This window comes from Salmo salar, chromosome 09 (genome assembly GCF_965601325.2).
Source record: "Salmo salar chromosome 09, fSalSal1, whole genome shotgun sequence".
Lineage (NCBI taxonomy): Eukaryota > Metazoa > Chordata > Actinopteri > Salmoniformes > Salmonidae > Salmo > Salmo salar.
This window is the reverse complement of record NC_138299.1, coordinates 115106064-115123563: the sequence shown is the minus strand read 5'-3', so window position 1 is coordinate 115123563 and position 17500 is coordinate 115106064. Positions and strand designations below refer to the sequence as shown.

At 41.4% G+C, this 17500-nt stretch overlaps 2 protein-coding genes across 6 annotated transcripts in view; both read right to left on the bottom strand.

Moving 5' to 3' along the window:
* LOC106612413 (sodium/potassium-transporting ATPase subunit beta-3) overlaps positions 1-7057 on the bottom strand; it is a 58115-nt gene extending 51058 nt beyond the window's left edge. Inside the window, exon 1 of the mRNA XM_014213517.3 lies at positions 6738-7057. Within this exon, the coding sequence (XP_014068992.1) occupies positions 6738-6855 (118 nt within the window). The 5' untranslated portion in view covers positions 6856-7057. The remainder of the gene's footprint in view (positions 1-6737) is intronic.
* Positions 7058-12857: 5800 nt separating this feature from the next.
* LOC106612420 (transcription factor Dp-2) overlaps positions 12858-17500 on the bottom strand; it is a 34596-nt gene continuing 29953 nt past the window's right edge. For 4 of the 5 annotated variants that reach the window (XM_045724311.2, XM_014213529.3, XM_045724310.2 and 1 more), the window contains 4 exons: positions 17283-17434; positions 14488-14654; positions 14356-14383; positions 12858-14014 (listed from right to left, as the gene is read on the bottom strand). In XM_045724311.2, coding sequence (XP_045580267.2) covers positions 13861-14014; positions 14356-14383; positions 14488-14654; positions 17283-17434 — 501 coding nt within the window. In that variant the 3' untranslated portion in view covers positions 12858-13860. The remainder of the gene's footprint in view (positions 14015-14355; positions 14384-14487; positions 14655-17282; positions 17435-17500) is intronic. The other variant, XM_014213527.3, reaches the window with a different exon arrangement.

Here is a 17500-nt window from a genome sequence, read left to right as displayed (position 1 = left end):
ATTTTCATAACAGAGCATTTTCTAAATTCAACCCACTGCAACCCGACAATGACATTTTATGAAACTCCTTTATCCCCCAAATCGAGGATGAAGACGGAATTGCTAAGGTTGTTAAAAAATTCTCTGCTACACCAAACAGTACCTATCCTGTAACTCCTAGTAATAGATTCCAAAAAATCTTTGGTTAAATCACATTATTTAACAATCTGTAGCTAACAGAACTGGTGATCAGCAGATGGTAGAGGTGGTCAGGATGAAATTTCCATTCCAAAGAAACATACAGTAAGATCAGGGAATACTTGTAAAGATGTGGGAGGAGGATCATGATCAAACTGCCATTCAGCTCCTCATGAGTCATCAGCTTGAAATTGAGCATAATGTCTAATCCCTCGAGAGGGATACAGTTCTGCTACAATGACACATGCAGACAAAGTAATTATGTGTCTATATCTAGAATCCACTCCAGGAAGATGCCCAGGCACCATACGGTATTGTCTGCAAGACAAAAAACAAACAAATTTATACTCCATTGTACAGTTTGAACAACAGTTGTGCACAGGCACAGAGATTACATTTGCAACAATATCTAGCCTAATATAAATGATTAGGGCATAACCCTCAACCTTTGCACAGGGACAAGGCCGTTCAAATGAGCCTAGGTAGGTAGGCAGACAGTATCTACCTACAATCATGTCTATCAGGCATGCTTAGGCAAATATTTTCATAGTGAAACCAGATTCAGTTTTACAACAGTAAGTTGTATTATTGTTTTCTCCTCACTGTTTGCTAGTAAACTTGGCTAGCTAGCTGGATATGCAATACCTGTTATTTACATCTGTTGGGAATCCTATCTTGCGTCATGCCTATCATTTTGTGATTTTAATGCATCCATTGTCATAATCATAACCAATGTCAACTCTCGTCAATTACGTTACATAGCTAGCTAGTAAATTATTTACAGTTGCTGATGCAACACGTTTGCTAAAAAGTTACAATTGCGAGGCATGTCGCATAACAAGTTGGCTAGCTAGTTAGCCTGGCATCTGCTAACTCCAGTCATGTGCTTATGCTTGTTGGTAAACCTAGCTTTAGGTGGCTGGTTGCAACATTGTAGCTTACTGTTTAGTAGCTAGCCATATTTACGGCTAAAAAGAGAAGAGATTTTACAATCGAGATACAACATATCTATTTTTAGTCTTAGATATGGCTACCGGTAGATGTTTGCCTAGCTAGCTGCATAGCTAATTATTTGGTTTCTCCCCACTGTAACGCAGTAGTAGGTTAGCCAGCAATACACAATAAGGGTTTCAGTAGATAAACTAAAAGTTAGCTAGGTGGCTTGCAGGACAAATAACTTACTTAAGTAAGCACCGTATTTGTCATCTGCCCTCTAGGTGCTGGCATCGGCTTTAGCTGAGCTTCTAATGTTAGCTAAATCCAACTCTGATTCGAATCCTCTTCGCTATCTTCCGATTGAAACATGTATGCTTGAATGTCACCATGTAGCTAATAGATAGCTCCATCATCGAATTCATGTTGATGAGAGGAATCACTTGAAGCCATTGTGTCTTGGTGAGCTCATTCAGTTTTGCCCAAAGGATTATTGTTAGTGTCCGCCTCCTTTTAAATGAAGCCCGCCTTGGGGGAGTGACGGGGGCTAGAGCACGAAGCACTGCACAACACAAGTTGTAGTCTTGCAGAGACCGGAAAAAAATGGCCTGCTTGTATATATAGCAATTAATCCGTCAATAGGAACATTGCTGAAAGAAGTCCAATGGCTCTATTGAACAAGGACAACCATATCTACACCCACAACAATGATCTGTATAACATAGAGCCTTTGCGAAATGCCACAAAGCAGGACTACATGTATTTTTAGATCTCAACCCCCGCCCCATCAATACACTGGAAGCTGCCATAGGGTGCATCATTCAGCGTGTGAAGCCCTGACCTGCCTTGCTACACGGCAATTGCGTGTGAAACACATCTCACTGTCCTAGAAATGCCGCAGACATGATGAAACCAAGCCCAGATTTTCCCAGGGTGAAATTCCTCAAAGAGGTCACTATTGGTAAAAAAAAGGGATGAGAATGAACTATTAGCACTACATGGGTCTTATTCCTTTAGATTCTGATAAACTCCACTGTAGAAGCATGTGTCATTGTTTTTACCAGTCAAATGGCCAATGATGTAGACACTCTCCGTTATGTGTGCGTCATGCACACATAACGGAGAGTGTCTGCATCATTGGCCATTTAACTACATTTCTGCCAGCCTCAGCTGTGAGTGACTGAGTGAGTGAGAGTGTGTGAGAGAGAGTTGGAGTCATTGCACATTCAACTGTTTAGCTATTTAAAACCTGATTAATGAGCATTGACTATCAAGGTCTAAAGGAACAAAGTGGCGAAAACTTCTCCATGGTTCTTCTCCATCCATTTGTCATGTTCAAATAAAATTCATTTTTATTTGTCACATGCTTTGTAAACAACAGGTGTAGACAAACAGTGACATATTTGCTTACAAGTCCTTTTCCAACAATGAAGAGTACATTTTTGAAGGGAAATGCTGACAAAAAATACAGTGAATAACCAGTGTGTTCGACTGGGAACACACAGGTTGAATCAACGTTGTTTCCACATAATTTCAATGAACCAATGTGGAATAAACGTTGAATTGACATCTGTGAACAGTGGGATGGCCATATACAGGGATTAACAGTGCAGAGTCAATGTGCAAGGGGTACGAGGTAATTAAAGTTGAAGTTGGAAGTTTACATACACCTTAGCCACATTTGAACTCAGTTTCTCTCAATTCCTGACATTTAATCCTAGTAAAAATTATCTGTCTTAGGTCAGTTAGGATCACCACTTTATTTTAAGAATGTGAAATGTCAGAATAATAGTAGAGAGAATGATTGTTTTCAGCTTTTATTTCTTTCATCACATTCCCAGTGGGTCAGAAGTTTACATACACTCAATTAGTATTTGGTAGCATTGCCTTTAAACTGTTTAACTTGGGTCAAACATTTTGGGTAGCCATCCACAAGCTTCCCACAACAAGTTTGGTGAATTTTGGTCCATTCCGCCTGACAGAGCTGATGTAACTGAATCAGGTTAGTAGGCCTCCTTGCTCGCACATGCTTTTTCAGTTCTACCCACAAATGTTCTATAGGATTGAGGTCAGGGCTTTGATGGCCACTCTAATACCTTGACTTTGTTGTACTTAAGCCATTTTGCCACAACTTTGGAAGTACGCTTGGGGTCATTGTCCATTTGGAAGACCCATTTGCGACCAAGCTTTAACTTCCTGACTGATGTCTTGAGATGTTGCTTCATTATATCCACATAATTTTCCTGTCTCATGATGCCATCTGTTTTGTGAAGTGCACCAGTCCCTCCTGCAGCAAAGCACCCCCGTGCTTCACGGTTGGGATGGTGTTCTTCGGCTCCAAACATAACGATGGTCATTATGGCCAAACAGATCTATTTTTGTTTCATCAGACCAGAGGACATTTCTCCAAAAAGTACAATCTTTATCCCCATGTGCAGTTGCAAACTGTAGTCTGGTTTTTTTAATGGCGGTTTTGGAGCAGTGGCTTCTTCTGCTGAGCGGCCAGGTTATGTCGATATAGGACTCGTTTTACTGTGGATATAGATAATTTTGTACCTGTTTCCTCCAGCATCTTCACAAGGTCCTTTGCTGTTGTTCTGGGATTGATTTGCACTTTTTGCACCAAAGTACATTCATCTCTAGGAGACAGAACGCGTCTCCTTCTTGAGCAGTATGACGGCTGCAGGGTCCCATGGTGTTTATACTTGCGTGCTATTGTTTGTACAGATGAACGTGGTACCTTCAGGCGTTTGGAATTTGCTCCAAAGGATCAACCAGACTTGTGGGAGTCTACAATTTGTTTTCTGAAGTCTTGGCTGATTTCTTTTGATTTTCCATGGTGTCAAGCAAAGAGGCACTGAGTTTGAAGGTAGGCCTTGAAATACATCCACAGGTACACCTACAATTGACTCAAATTATGACAATTAGCCTATCAAAAGCTTCTAAAGCCATGACATCATTTCCTGGAATTTTCCAAGCTGTTTAAAGGCACAGTCAACTCAGTATGTGTAAACTTCTGACCCACTGGAATTGTGATGCAGTGAGTTATAAGTGAAATAATCTGTCTGTAAACAATTGTTGAAAAAATTACCTTTGTCATGCACAAAGTAGATGTCCTAACTGACTTGCCAAAACTATAGTTTGTTAACAAGAAATTTGTGGAGTGGTTGAAAAACGAGTTTTAATGACTCCAACCTAAGTGTATGTAAACTTCCGACTTCAACTGTATGTACATGTAGGTAGAGGTGGAGTGACTCGGCAACAGGATAGATACGACATTAGCAACAGCGTATGTGGTGTGTGGTGTCAGTATGCATGTGTGTCCATATGTAGCGTGTGTGTGCCTATGTATGTGTGTTGGAGTGTCAGTGTAACTATGTGTGAGTGTGTGGGTAGAGTCCAGTGTGTGTGCATAGACAGTGCAAGAGACTGAGCGCAAAAAAAGGATCATACAGGCAGTCCGGGTAGCCATTTGATTAGCAGTCTTGTTTAGCAGTCTTATGGCTTGGGTGTAGAAGCTGTTCAGGGTCCTGTTGGTTCCAGACTTGATGCACTGATTCCGCTTGCCGTGCGGTAGCAGAGAGTACAGTCTACGGCTTGGATGGCTGGAGTATTTGATCATTTTTGGGGACTTCCTCTGACACCGCCTGTTATAGAAGTCCTGGATGGCAGGTGTTGACTGAAGCCTAGTGTCATTGCTCCTGTTCCTAATTGCCAGACACCTGTTAGAAGACCATGGGAGTTGCCCATCTCACCCTCCCCCACAACATCAGTAAGCCTACCATTTTTCCATGTCTGTAGCCTACTGGAGTATAAACCATATTCAAGCCCATGTGTTGAGAAGGAATCAACTAAGCACAATGCTGCAAGTTAACTTCCACTATTACAATCACGCAAGACGCCCACCAACACATGCACACACACAATTTTCTGCTCTAAAACCGAGCTATGGCAGGCCTGCATTTAAGGGCCCAACATTTCTCTCAAATCTAAAACTGATTTATGCTCCCTGCAACACAAGACCAGCGGAGAGGGGGGGAAGAAAAAAAAAAAAAGAAAAAAAAAAATCACATTATTTCTCATTGACAATAGGCTACAAATTGTGTGCCTGCTGTGCATTGTGAGAGAGAACTGATTTGACCTTGATAGAGAGCGAGAGACAGCGACAGAGAAAGAGCTTGATAGTAACATCATGCAAAGACAGAACATGGCAGCAGAATTTGTGATCTGGGCTAGGACTGCCAATTAGTGAGCCTGTATTGCCATAACAGAACACAAACACATACTGGTAGGCCTACACTATTCCCACCGACAGTAGCTTGGCAACTATGGGAGGAGTTCTAGGCCTATAGAAAATTGGGTTAGAAATTGTTTTTTCAACATGCATATTAAAGTCAATGCATTTTGTACCCTAGTATAAACCTATTGTATGCATTTATTGTAGGCCCTATGCAAATTTGACCAACCAACTTCCCAATTCCGTTTTAAATAATTAGAATGAGGAGAATAGGATGTAGAATTCTATGAAAGATGATAATAATGTTACATTTAAATGTAATGTCTTATAGAGTGACGGACGGCATGCGAGTAATGGCCGAGAAATAGCGTCACTCTACCACTGTATTGCAGAAACAAAACTATCGACATTTTTGGCAACAACATTATAAAATGAACCTACTCGCGTGCTGGCATGAATAAGGATTTTTAAAAATGACATGAATAAAATATTTAGGGCGTTATGACAGGGGAAACTGTATGCATGCCCCATTACCCTCGCCAGCCTCGTGCAAGACTGCTTCTCGAGACGATACAACGTGCTTTATAGTTATTCTGAGAACAGTTTAATTGCACTGATTAGAGGGACGAAATTGGGGAAGTGTTGGTAAGGCTACAGGCCGATTATTATTATCATAAATCTAGTATACTGTAATCCCAGTTTATGTTAATCCCATTGCAATTAATTTCGATACATTAGCCTACGGACCTGGTTAAGGCAGCCTCGATTCAGCCTGTTGGGCTCCGTCATGATTTTGTTAATGAGAAATCGGTTTAAAAATGTAATTTCCCCCGCTACACTAGTGACCTAATAGCTAATAACTCGCAATCCCCTGAAAAAAAAGCCTATTTCGTGGAATCTGTGGAAATATTGAGAGAGAAATTATGAATGTCCATGGTTTACAATTTTAATTTTAATATTCATACTATTTTAAATGCGGGGACATATGGTAGCCATCTATTCTAGGCTATAACCATCGCAGTTGATTAATATAAATTCAGCAGATCATTGACCTTAAGTATATAATGTTATAATGGGGGGAAAGGTGCCAACAGAGCGGAAGAACACATCCGATACCGTTTGATCAGCTTTGATTGGCTGTTGACATTATTGAGGTGCAAATCATAAACGAACAAACATCTCCGTTATGTAGGCCCAGTCTAAAAAACATAAGCCTATTGAATGATTAAAATGTACATGCAAATTTGTATCCCAGGCTGCATTCACATTGGTAACTGATTAAAGCCGATCCATGAGACGTTGTACTATGGCTCTGAATTGTCACATCAATGAGATATCATTGTTTTAATATGCAAACCCGATCTGATCGTATCCCAAACCGGTTTCTTACCCCAGCTTTTAGCGGTTCGGCCAATAAACTCTCCTGTTCGTGGGTTGTAGATAGAATCTTTCCAGGAGGACGTTTGCGGTTTGTCTCCGTCGGCGGGTGTCTCCTCCTTGGTCGACATGGTTGGCTTTGGGTTGTTCAAAATGATGACCGTAGATGGTAAGAATGTTATAATGCCCAAAAGGTCTATAAACGATGGATTGCCTGTTTTATAAAATAAAAAAATTAAGAGTTATTTCCGAGCCAATACAACCTAGTCTCTTCAAGTTACCCTCTCCACACGGCTACAGTACCGCAGCAACTGAGCTGGAGGAAAATTCGCATTTGAAGCATCTCAACGCATGCGCATTTTCGGCATTCAGGCTTCAGAAGAGGCATTCAAAACTCAGAGGAATATTTTTTTGATTTGTTATTCATCATCTTAAGGTTATATTGTATTTACGGTGGGCTAGATTGATTTCGACCAGGGACGGGCAACTTTGGTGGTGGGACACACAAAAAAACGCAACTCATCATGGGTTGCCGCAGTGGCGCGTGTCTGCACATCAATACCCCTCCAACCTTAACAGCAAAACATTTTAGCAGCCCCCCTTGTGAAATCTAAGAGAAAAAAAATCATGTTTTAAATGTCATTTTCTGCAATTCTGCACATTTTTTCCATGGGGCATAGAGAAAATGTTGGCATTTTAAAGCAAGTTTGCTACAATTCTACTTATTCTGCCATGGGGCAGAAAGATATTTTTTTTGCAGTTGTACAGCTAATTTCCTGCAATTCTACACATTTTGCCATAGGGTGGAGGCAAATGTTTGCAGTTTTTAATATGTGCCCCACACGGTCAGTAATTCGACCATACTTACAAGTTTAGATAGTTGGCCACTTGACTTATTTACCGATCTAATTTTTTGTTGTTGCTGACATGGGCTAATTGAGTGACTGCTGATGCACAACCACATTTCGAAATTGCACCTTGTGTAATTTCTTATTCTAACTCTCAATAGTAACTGGAGACCCCAACTGAAACTGAGTTCCAAAAAGTACATTTTTCTGTAAAATTGGTCCACTGGCCTAAAAAAAGGGGGATGATTTATATATAACTTTCTAGTGAGGATCGAGAAGGCTGTAGGCATATTACCAATGATTAACCAAATGTTTTGTGATCAATAGCCCTCTATTTGATAAATATTCAGATTCAGTGTCACATTCATATCATAATCTAATGATGCTGGTTCTTTATTTTGTCAGTGTTTGTTATGTTCCGTTAGAGCCGGCATGGAGCCTAGAAACTGGTCCGAATGGAAAAAATCTCATGGAGCCGGCTTGCAGGCGTTACAATCTCCTGCCATTTTGCCCTTGAGCAAGGCCCTTAACCCACCAACTGCTCCAGGGACGCTGCACTGTGGCTGATCTTGTACTTCCAACCCCTCAGCGTGCATGTGTGTGACTCGGGCTGATCAAACAAAAATAAATAATTTGTTCTCTCCCCAAAAAATGCTGGTATCAGAATCTCAGGTGCCTTTTGTGCCCTTGACAAAAGCACTTTACCACTAACCTGCTCCAGGGAACTGCACTGCGTGCTTGCTTCCAGCCTCGTGTGTGTGGTGTCCAGAGGTCAGGAATGAAATAACTGACGGCAAAAAACATTTCAGTTTCAATGGATAATAAAAGGTTGTATTGTATAGTTTTGAACTAGCACACAAGCTAGGGTAAAGTAGAGCGTTTCAGTATTACAAGGCAGTTCAATCAATGAAACTGCTCTGGAGTAGGAACGGATTTACACAATGTGGGTATTCTGGGACTCCGAGAGAGAAGTCTCTGATGAGCAGTAGCGGTGCATATTACAACCTACAGAAGGTGATCAAATCAAATTGTATTAGTGCAAATAGTCTGGGGAGCCATTTGATTAGGTGTTCAGGAGTCTTATGGCTTGGGGGTAGAAGCTGTTTAGAAGCCTCTTGGACCTAGACTTGGCGCTCCGGTACCGCTTGCCGTGCGGTAGCAGAGAGAACAGTCTATGACTAGGGTGACAAGTCTGACAATTTTTAGGGCCTTCCTCTGACACCGCCTGGTATAGAGGTCCTGGAAGGCAGGGAGCTTGGCCCCAGTGATGTACTGGGCCGTTTGCACTACCCTCTGTAGTGCCTTGCGGTCAGAGGCCGAGCAGTTGCCATACCAGGCAGTTATGCAACCAGTCAGGATGCTCTGGATGGTGCAGCTGTAGAACCTTTTGGGAATCTGAGGACCCATGCCAAATCTTTTGTCTCCTGAAGGGGAATAGGTTTTGTCATGCCCTCTTCACGACTGTCTTGGTGTGCTTGGACCACGTTAGTTTGTTGGTGATGTGGACACCAAGGAACTTTAAAATCTCAACCCAATCCCCTGCAGCCCCCGTTGATGAGAATGGGGGCGTGCTCGGTCCTCTTTTTCCTGTAGTCCACAATCATCTCCTTTGTCTTGATCACGTTAAGGGAGAGGTTGTTGTCCTGGCACCACACGGCCAGGTTTCTGACCTCCTCCCTATAGGCTGTCTCGTCATTGTCTGTGATCAGGTTCTACCACTGTTGTGTCATCGGCAAACTTAAGGATGGTGTTGGAGTCGTGCCTGGCCTTGCAGTCATGAGTGAACAGGGAGTACAGGAGGGGACTGAGCATGCACCCCTGAGGGGCCCCTGTGTTAAGGATCAGCGTGGCGGATGTGTTGTTACCTACCCTTACCACCTGGGGGCGGCCCGTCAGGAAGTCCAGGATCCAGTTGCAGAGGGAGGTGTTTAGTCCCAGGATCCTTAGCTTATTTATGAGCTTTGAGAGCACTTAATGGCTACAGACGTGAGTGGTACGGGTCGGTAGTCATTTAGACAGGTTACCTTCGTGTTCTTTGGCACAGGCACTATGGTGGTCTGCTTAACCTGTTATGGCTAGGGGGCAGTATTTTCACGGCTGGATAAAAAAACGTACCCGATTTAATCTGATTATTACTCCTGCCCAGAAACTAGAATATGCATATAATTATTAGCTTTGGATAGAAAACACTCCAAAGTTTCTAAAACTGTTTGAATGGTGTCTGTGAGTATAACAGAACTCATTTGGCAGGCCAAAACCTGAGAAGATTCTGTACAGGAAGTACAGCCTTCTTTATCATCTCTATCCATTACAAAGGATCTCTGCTCTTACGTGACACTTCCCACGGCTCCAATGGGCTCTCAGAGCCCGGGAAAAAGCTGAATGACGTAATTCAAAGCCCTGGCTGAAACATATTATCGCGTTTGTCAAGTGGCCGATCAGGGGACAGTGGGCTTAGGCTCATGCACTGGCCGCCCCCGTCTTTCTGTTTTTCCCTCTATTTACCGAAAGTCAGATTCCCGGTCGGAATATTATCGCTTTTTTACGAGAAAAATGGCATAAAAATGTATTTTAAACAGCGGTTGACATGCTTCGAAGTACGGTAATGAAATATTTAGAAATCTTTTGTCACGAAATGCGCCATGCGCACGACCCTTATTTACCATTCGGATAGTGTCTGGAACGCACGAACAAAACGCTGCTATTTGGATATAACGATGGATTATTTTGGACCAAACCAACATTTGTTATTGAAGTAGCAGTCCTGGGAGTGCATTCTGACGAAGACAACAAAGGTAATGAAACTTTTGTAATAGTAAATCTGACTTTGGTCAGGGCTAAACTTGGTCGGTGTCTAAATAGCTAGCCGTGATGGCTGGGCTATCTACTGAGAATATTGTAAAATGTGCTTTCACCGAAAAGCTATTTTAAAATCGGACATATCGAGTGCATAGAGGAGTTCTGTATCTATAATTCTTAAAATAATTGTTATGTTTTTTGTGAACGTTTATCGTGAGTAATTTAGTAAATTCACCGGAGGTTTGCTAGTTCTGAACGTCACATGCTAATGTAAAAAAGCTGGTTTTTGATATAAATATGAACTTGATTGAACAAAACATGCATGCATTGTATAACATAATGTCCTAGGGTTGTCATCTGATGAAGATCATCAAAGGTTAGTGCTGCATTTAGCTGTGGTTTTGTTTTTTGTGACATTATATGCTAGCTTGAAAAATGGGTAGTCTGATTATTTCTGGCTGGGTACTCTGCTGACATAATCTAATGTTTTGCTTTCGCTGTAAAGCCTTTTTGAAATCGGACAGTGTGGTTAGATTAACGAGAGTCTTGTCTTTAAAATGCTGTAAAATAGGAATATGTTTGAAAAATGGAAGTTTTCGGATTTTAGAGGAATTTGTATTTCGCGCCACGCCCATCATTGGATATTGGAGCAGGTGAACGTCTAGATGTAAGAGGTTAAAACATGTTGGTATTACAGACTCGGACAGGGAGAGGTTGAAAATGTCAGTGAAGACACTTTCCAGTTGGTCAGCGCATGCTCGCAGTACACATCCTGGTAATCCGCCTGACCCTGCTGCCTTGTGAATGTTGACCTGTTTAAAGGTCTTACTCACATCAGCTGCGGAGAGCGGTCTTCCAGAACAGCTGGTGCTCTCATGCATGTTTCAGTTCCATTTGCCTTGAAGCGAGCATAGAAGTAGTTTAGCTCGCCTGGTTACTACATGATTCCATATGTGTTATTTCATAGTTTTGATGTCTTCACTGTAGAATAATAATGTAGAAAATGGTCAAAATAAAGAAAAACCCTTGAAGGTGTTCTAAAACATTTGACCGGTAGTGTATGTGATGTGATAATTGCGTTGTTTGCTCTATAGCCTGTTAGTTCATATGCCTTGCGACCGTGATATATAGGCCTAAGGCAGAGACAATAAGACACAGCGGCAGAATAAATTCAACCACATCTTTGTTTCATCACAAAGCATATTGCATGTAACAAACAGTTACATAACTTACAGCATGGTCAAGCAAGTTAATGTTTAGGACATTTCTGACTACTAAACTATTAATTTAGAACCACAAGTCGCAAAGAAAACAGGAGCTGCCTCCACTATTCCAGCACTATTTCATCATCAAATCACCAACGCTTAGTCTAATACAGTGACAACTAAAAGATACCAAAAACAATGTAAGCTAAATATGTGGCTGTCCATGGTTCTGATTTGTGTGTGTGCGCGCATAAAAAAGCATGTTGACTCACCCTACTTGTAGAGAAACGCCAATGCCATCCTCTGTTCTTTCATGCTGACGAAATGGTCTATGACTCTGTCATACAGTACACGCTTTTATTTGTTGTCCCAGGCTACCTGGCTAAAATGCTTGCTCGCTAGCCTAACTTCCTTTCATGGGCAACGTTAACATTAGCCTTTTACATCTAGCTACACATTGAACTTACATCCTCTTATTCCAGGGGCATAATCTATGAATTTATGGTTGGATCATGGATGCTTCTTCTGGCATTCATGAATTCACGCCACTGCTGATGAGTCTGGCAGGCTAGCGGCAAGTTGCCCAGAGGTTTCCTTTTTGCACTTTCTTCTCATAACCTAGGACTAATTGCACAAATTTTACAATGTTGGCATCATTCCTCACAGTTATTGTGCAAAATTCTTCAACTTGTGATTTTTGTGATGCAGCTGCCGGGTCCCAGATGCAAGTGTGAAGTTTCTCAATGGGTATATTCAAATAGTCTAAAGTGGTTTCCTCTCCACTCTCTATGCCTACTCAATCTGCACTGATGTTTTCACCTAACCCATGATTTCAGATCGGTGCAGATGAAGAGGAGACTATTGAGGTGCACCTATCTCTAAAACAGAAGGCTTTGGCAAGGTTGAGAGGGGGTTTCTACTCTACAAGGATAACACTCAAGGATTAAAGAACTTGTCATAACATTATGTGTACCCACATAATTAACCATTAGACCAAGATAACTTTTTCTAAATCAGTGTTTCTTAATCCTAGTCCTGGAGACCCAAAGGCTGCAAAAAATGTTTTGGGCAGTAGCACCACACCCAATTCCACTAATCAACTCAACATCAAATCTTTGATTAGTGGATTCAGGTGTGTAAGACAAAATTGTGCACCCCTTTGGGTCCCCAGGACCAGGACTAAGAAGCACTGTCCTAAATAGAAGGCTTACTGACCCAAGGAAATGTGGTGTCCATGAGATAAATACCTCACTTGGAGAAAATACTCCTTGAAAATACAGGTTTAACCAAAATGATGTTTATTTATGTATATTTACAGACCCAGTCATTTATGCAACTACATAGCATAACCTTCTAAAAGAGAGTACACATGTTTCCCCAAGTGGAATGTCCACTGAGTGTAGGGCCTAACGAGCTCAAAGGGTCAAAGGTCATGACAACATATCAAGGACGCATTCAGGAGGGTGCAACGCATTGAACGGAATAGGCCATTACATGTTGGCTCAATGATTATATTAAAAAAGGCATTGATGAGAGACAGACTAATAATGGTTCACACTTAAAAGATAACTACATTTACTCATAATGTACCCTTGTTTCTAGACAAGGTAGAGCTAATACCTGGGCTAAAGGTTGCTGCTGGTATCTTTCCACACAGTTGCATCAAGTGGCTAACAGTAAACTGCAAAAAGAATAAAGGAGTATCATAAGTAGCGTTTGTTTGTTGTTGCGTTAAAGGAAGAACCGAACGCAAAACCACTAGCCTACATCAACACGCATACTATTCATATATGTTTGACATGTTTCAATATAACAGGGAAGTAAATATGAAGACATCCTTAATAATCACGAAAAATATTCAGTCGCCGAGTCTGGTGCGTCGAGACAGTGTGAGCGTTTTGATGCATAGCCGCACTGCTCCTAGTGCTTACGTCTAGTAGAAAACACCTACAAAACATTGCACTCCATCTAAAAACAACAAACCTTTTTTAGAGGAGTTGAGATTACACAACTATCGCCTCTCTTGGCAGAAAGCAACATGGAAGTAATTTACAAAAATAACTACAAGGGAGAAATTAAGAGTGAGACCGAGATGATATAAATGCTTCTAAAATATCTTATCATAGACCTGAATGACTGGCAACTTATTTCCTGTATATCTGGCCACATCCCCAGAGAACTTACATTCCCCCTGTGAACAGAGTGGGAGATAAGAGTCCTGTCCCAGAGAGAGAGTGGTATGGTGCATCACTGATGCCTGGCTGGCTGTCTGTTTGTCCGTCAGTCACTCTGGGGAAGAGGGTTCATCATCATCGTCCTCCTCTTCCTCGTTGAAGGAGCTGGGCGTCTGGCCTCGAGACTCTGAGAGGGCAGTGCTACTGTGGCTGAAGCTCCGCCTTCCATTCAAAGAGGCGGAGTCCAGGTCACCTGGGAAAGAGCTGAACCATGACAACCCACACCACTGGTCAGTCACCTCAGTTCTCAAATTAAAATCTATCATGTCACCTTAAGTAATTTATATTTTATGATCCCTGTGTGGCTTGAGATTTTCTGTTATCAGTAAGGTGTGTAATGACACATTTTGCCACACAAAAACAGGATCACTTCCTGGATACATCCCAAATGGCACCATTTTCCCTATATAGTGCACTACTTTTGAACAGAGCCTTCTGGGCCCTGGTCAAAAGTAGTGCATTATAAAGGGAAAAGGATGTTCCTGTGTGGTAGTGGATTGTGTTCAAATCACATTTTGATTTAAAAGTTATGAGAGGTAATCTACCTTGTTTGACTGGTGCCTCTTGCTATGCCTGTGGGAGGGGAGATGAGGACAGATTGAAATTACAGAAATGGCCTGCACACGCTCACACATGTCAAAAAAGCTTGTCAATGAAGGCCATTTTCCCACTCTCACCTATGACGTAGGTCTCCAGAGACCTTGGGATGAGGGACTTGGCAACAACGAGATTGTCTGCGGTGCACTTCCCACTCTCCAGGCCCAGGGACATCCCCATGCGCTTCAGAATCTCTATGTCGTCATGGATCTCAAAGGTGTTGTCAAAGTTGAAAAGGTATTCGCATCTACAGTAAGGACGTCAAATGTTCAGACTGCTGCACAGAACCTATGGACTCTAGTCTAGAGTGCATTGTTAAATTGTGCTTAGGAGCATCTACCCCCAAGCCATTAGACTGCTGAACAATTCATAAAAATCTCCACTGGACAATTTACATTGACACCCCCCCCTGTACACTGCTACTACTCGCTGTTTGTTTGTTACCTATGCATAGTCACTTCACCCCCACCTACATGTACAGATTACCTCAACTAACCTGTACCCTTGCACACTGACTCAGTACCGGTGCCCCCTGTATATAGCCTCGTTATTGTATTGCAATTTTTTTTTGTTGCCTACTTGGTAAATATTTTCTTCTTGAACTGCACTGTTGGTTAAGAGCTTGTAAGTAAGCATTTCACGGTAAAGTCTACACTTGTTGTATTCGGCGCATGTGGCAAATAAAGTTTGATTTGATTTATTTTACTCTCCATGGTTAAAGTAGGACGTAATAGATGTGTGTGATACACTTAATATCATATATAAAAAAAAAATTTGAATGACTTATTTAATTATGGTATATTACACTAATCTCTCTATGGTGGACAGAACGCGTTACTACATTACAGACTCAAGTTTTCAACACAAGAATTACAGGAAATACATATCCTTTTTACCTCAGATTGGTGATGTTGGTATTAAAGTTTATAGTCATCACAATCTCACAAAATAAATTGCTTAAAAACAGATCAGTATCTGTTTGCCATTTTCAGACTACGGTGGCTAGGGAAAAAAAATGGGCCCTCCTCCCATAAATGTCTCTGTCTTGACATTAATTCATGGATTTGAGGGTTACGCTATCTTTCAAATGAAAAAGACAAACCCTTTCGCTATTTAGAAACCGATGTGAGGCGGTAATTCGTTGAAATTATTCCGTCAAAAAAGTGTCGTTTCCTTTTCCGTATTCGCCATCTAACAAAAATATTTTCTCAGAGAGATATACACTGAGTGTACAAAACATTATCAACACCTACTCTTTCCATGACAGACTGACCAGATGAATCCAGGTGAAAGCTATGATCCCTTATTGATGTCACTTGTTAAATCCACTTCAATCAGTGTAGATGAAGGGGAGGAGACAGGTTAAAGAAGGATTTGCAAGCCTTGAGACAATTAAGACATGGATTGTGTATGTGTGCCAGTCAGAGGGTGAATGGGCAAGACAAAATATTCAAGTGCCTTTAAACGGGGTACGGTAGTAGATGCCAGGCGCACCTGTTTGACTGTGTCAAGAACTGCAACGCTGCTGGGTTTTTCACACAACAGTTTCCCGTGTTTATTAGGAATGGTCCACCACCCAAAGGACATCCAGCCAATTTCACACAAATGTGGGAAGCATTGGAGTCAACATGGGCCAGCATCCCTGTGGAATGCTTTCTATACCTTGTAGAGTCCATGCCCCAATTAATAGAGACTGTTCTGGGGGGGGGGTGCATCGTGTGAGTTTGACCAATTGTGAGTAGACATCGCCTACTAATTGGTTGATGTCATTCTTTTTTACGAAAAACAAACATGTTGATGCTGGAGATATGAAGTTGACCTTTTTTTAAATTTCCCTTCAATGTTTTGTACGTTAGTTGATAAATGGCTATGACAGGTTGTCATCGATCGACAGATATATGTAGTATATCCAAATTCATTGAAGTTTGTCTGTTAGAAAAGCGTAAACACTACATGTCGCCGTGGTTATGGTCCCATTTCCATTGATTTCAACACAATATCGATGTGAGTGATTCATTTGCAAGTGCTATTGATTACAGTAACACAGAACAAGCTAATCAATTCCAGTTGAGTGACCGCTTGGTAAATATTGGTGTGTGTACAGTTTATGAAGGTACTAATTTAGCAAAATACAAATAATCTGAACACAAGTGTGACATGTGTAGGGAGTAACTTTTATGTATTGGTCTCCGACGAAGGCCGTGAGGCTGATACGTAAAGCTTATTAAAGAGCAGTGATACTATCAAGAGCAGTGTGCGGGTTCCTTCTTTTTTCTCATTTTATTCAACTGTAACCATGCACCTGCAAAAAAGATCGCTCAGATGTGCGAGTGCCTTTTTAATTATGTATTGGTCTTTAAAATATCACTACTTATTCCAGCATATTGATTATATATTTGGACATCTAAAACCGGTGTTTTGACACTCGGCCATAAATCAAAAAGTCAGGAAGGCAGCAAAAGTATCATTTTCAATCTATGTTTTAGGAATATAAATGGTACTTTTAACATTTTTCAACAGAATTCTACTTTATCAGGTAAAAATGTGCTATGACATTGATTTTGATGAAATTGTGAAAATATGTTTGTCCTGGCTACCTACAGAGAGTTGGAGGATTACTGTGAGAAAGCAGGTTTGTATTGTAGCCATCTGTATAAATGACAAGTAATGATATATTTGAATCATGGTAAAACCTTGTGATCCTACCTGAATTTACTTTCAGCACTGTAGGAGAAGTATTGGCGTTTCAATGATAAAGGCGCAATGAACATGTGTATTATACTACTGTGGCAATTGGAGTAGCAATTCAGTAGTGAGTGACCTAGAGTTGTCTTTGCAATAGGCATTAGGGTGAAGACGTTGCAGTGACACATACTTGTCGCTGGAGATGGAGCAGTCTATGACGGTGCGTACGTCTGTGTTGAGGATGATGAAGGGGAGCCGGATGACAGAGCCGGAAGGGGGAGGGGCCAGGGAGGAAGTCTCGCTGACTTTGTTTCTCTGCACCAGGTTCTTGAATGCGATTTGCTGTTTGAGGAGAGATGAGCAATATTCAGAAACACATCGATTTAGTTCGCCTTGCTATGGTATTTC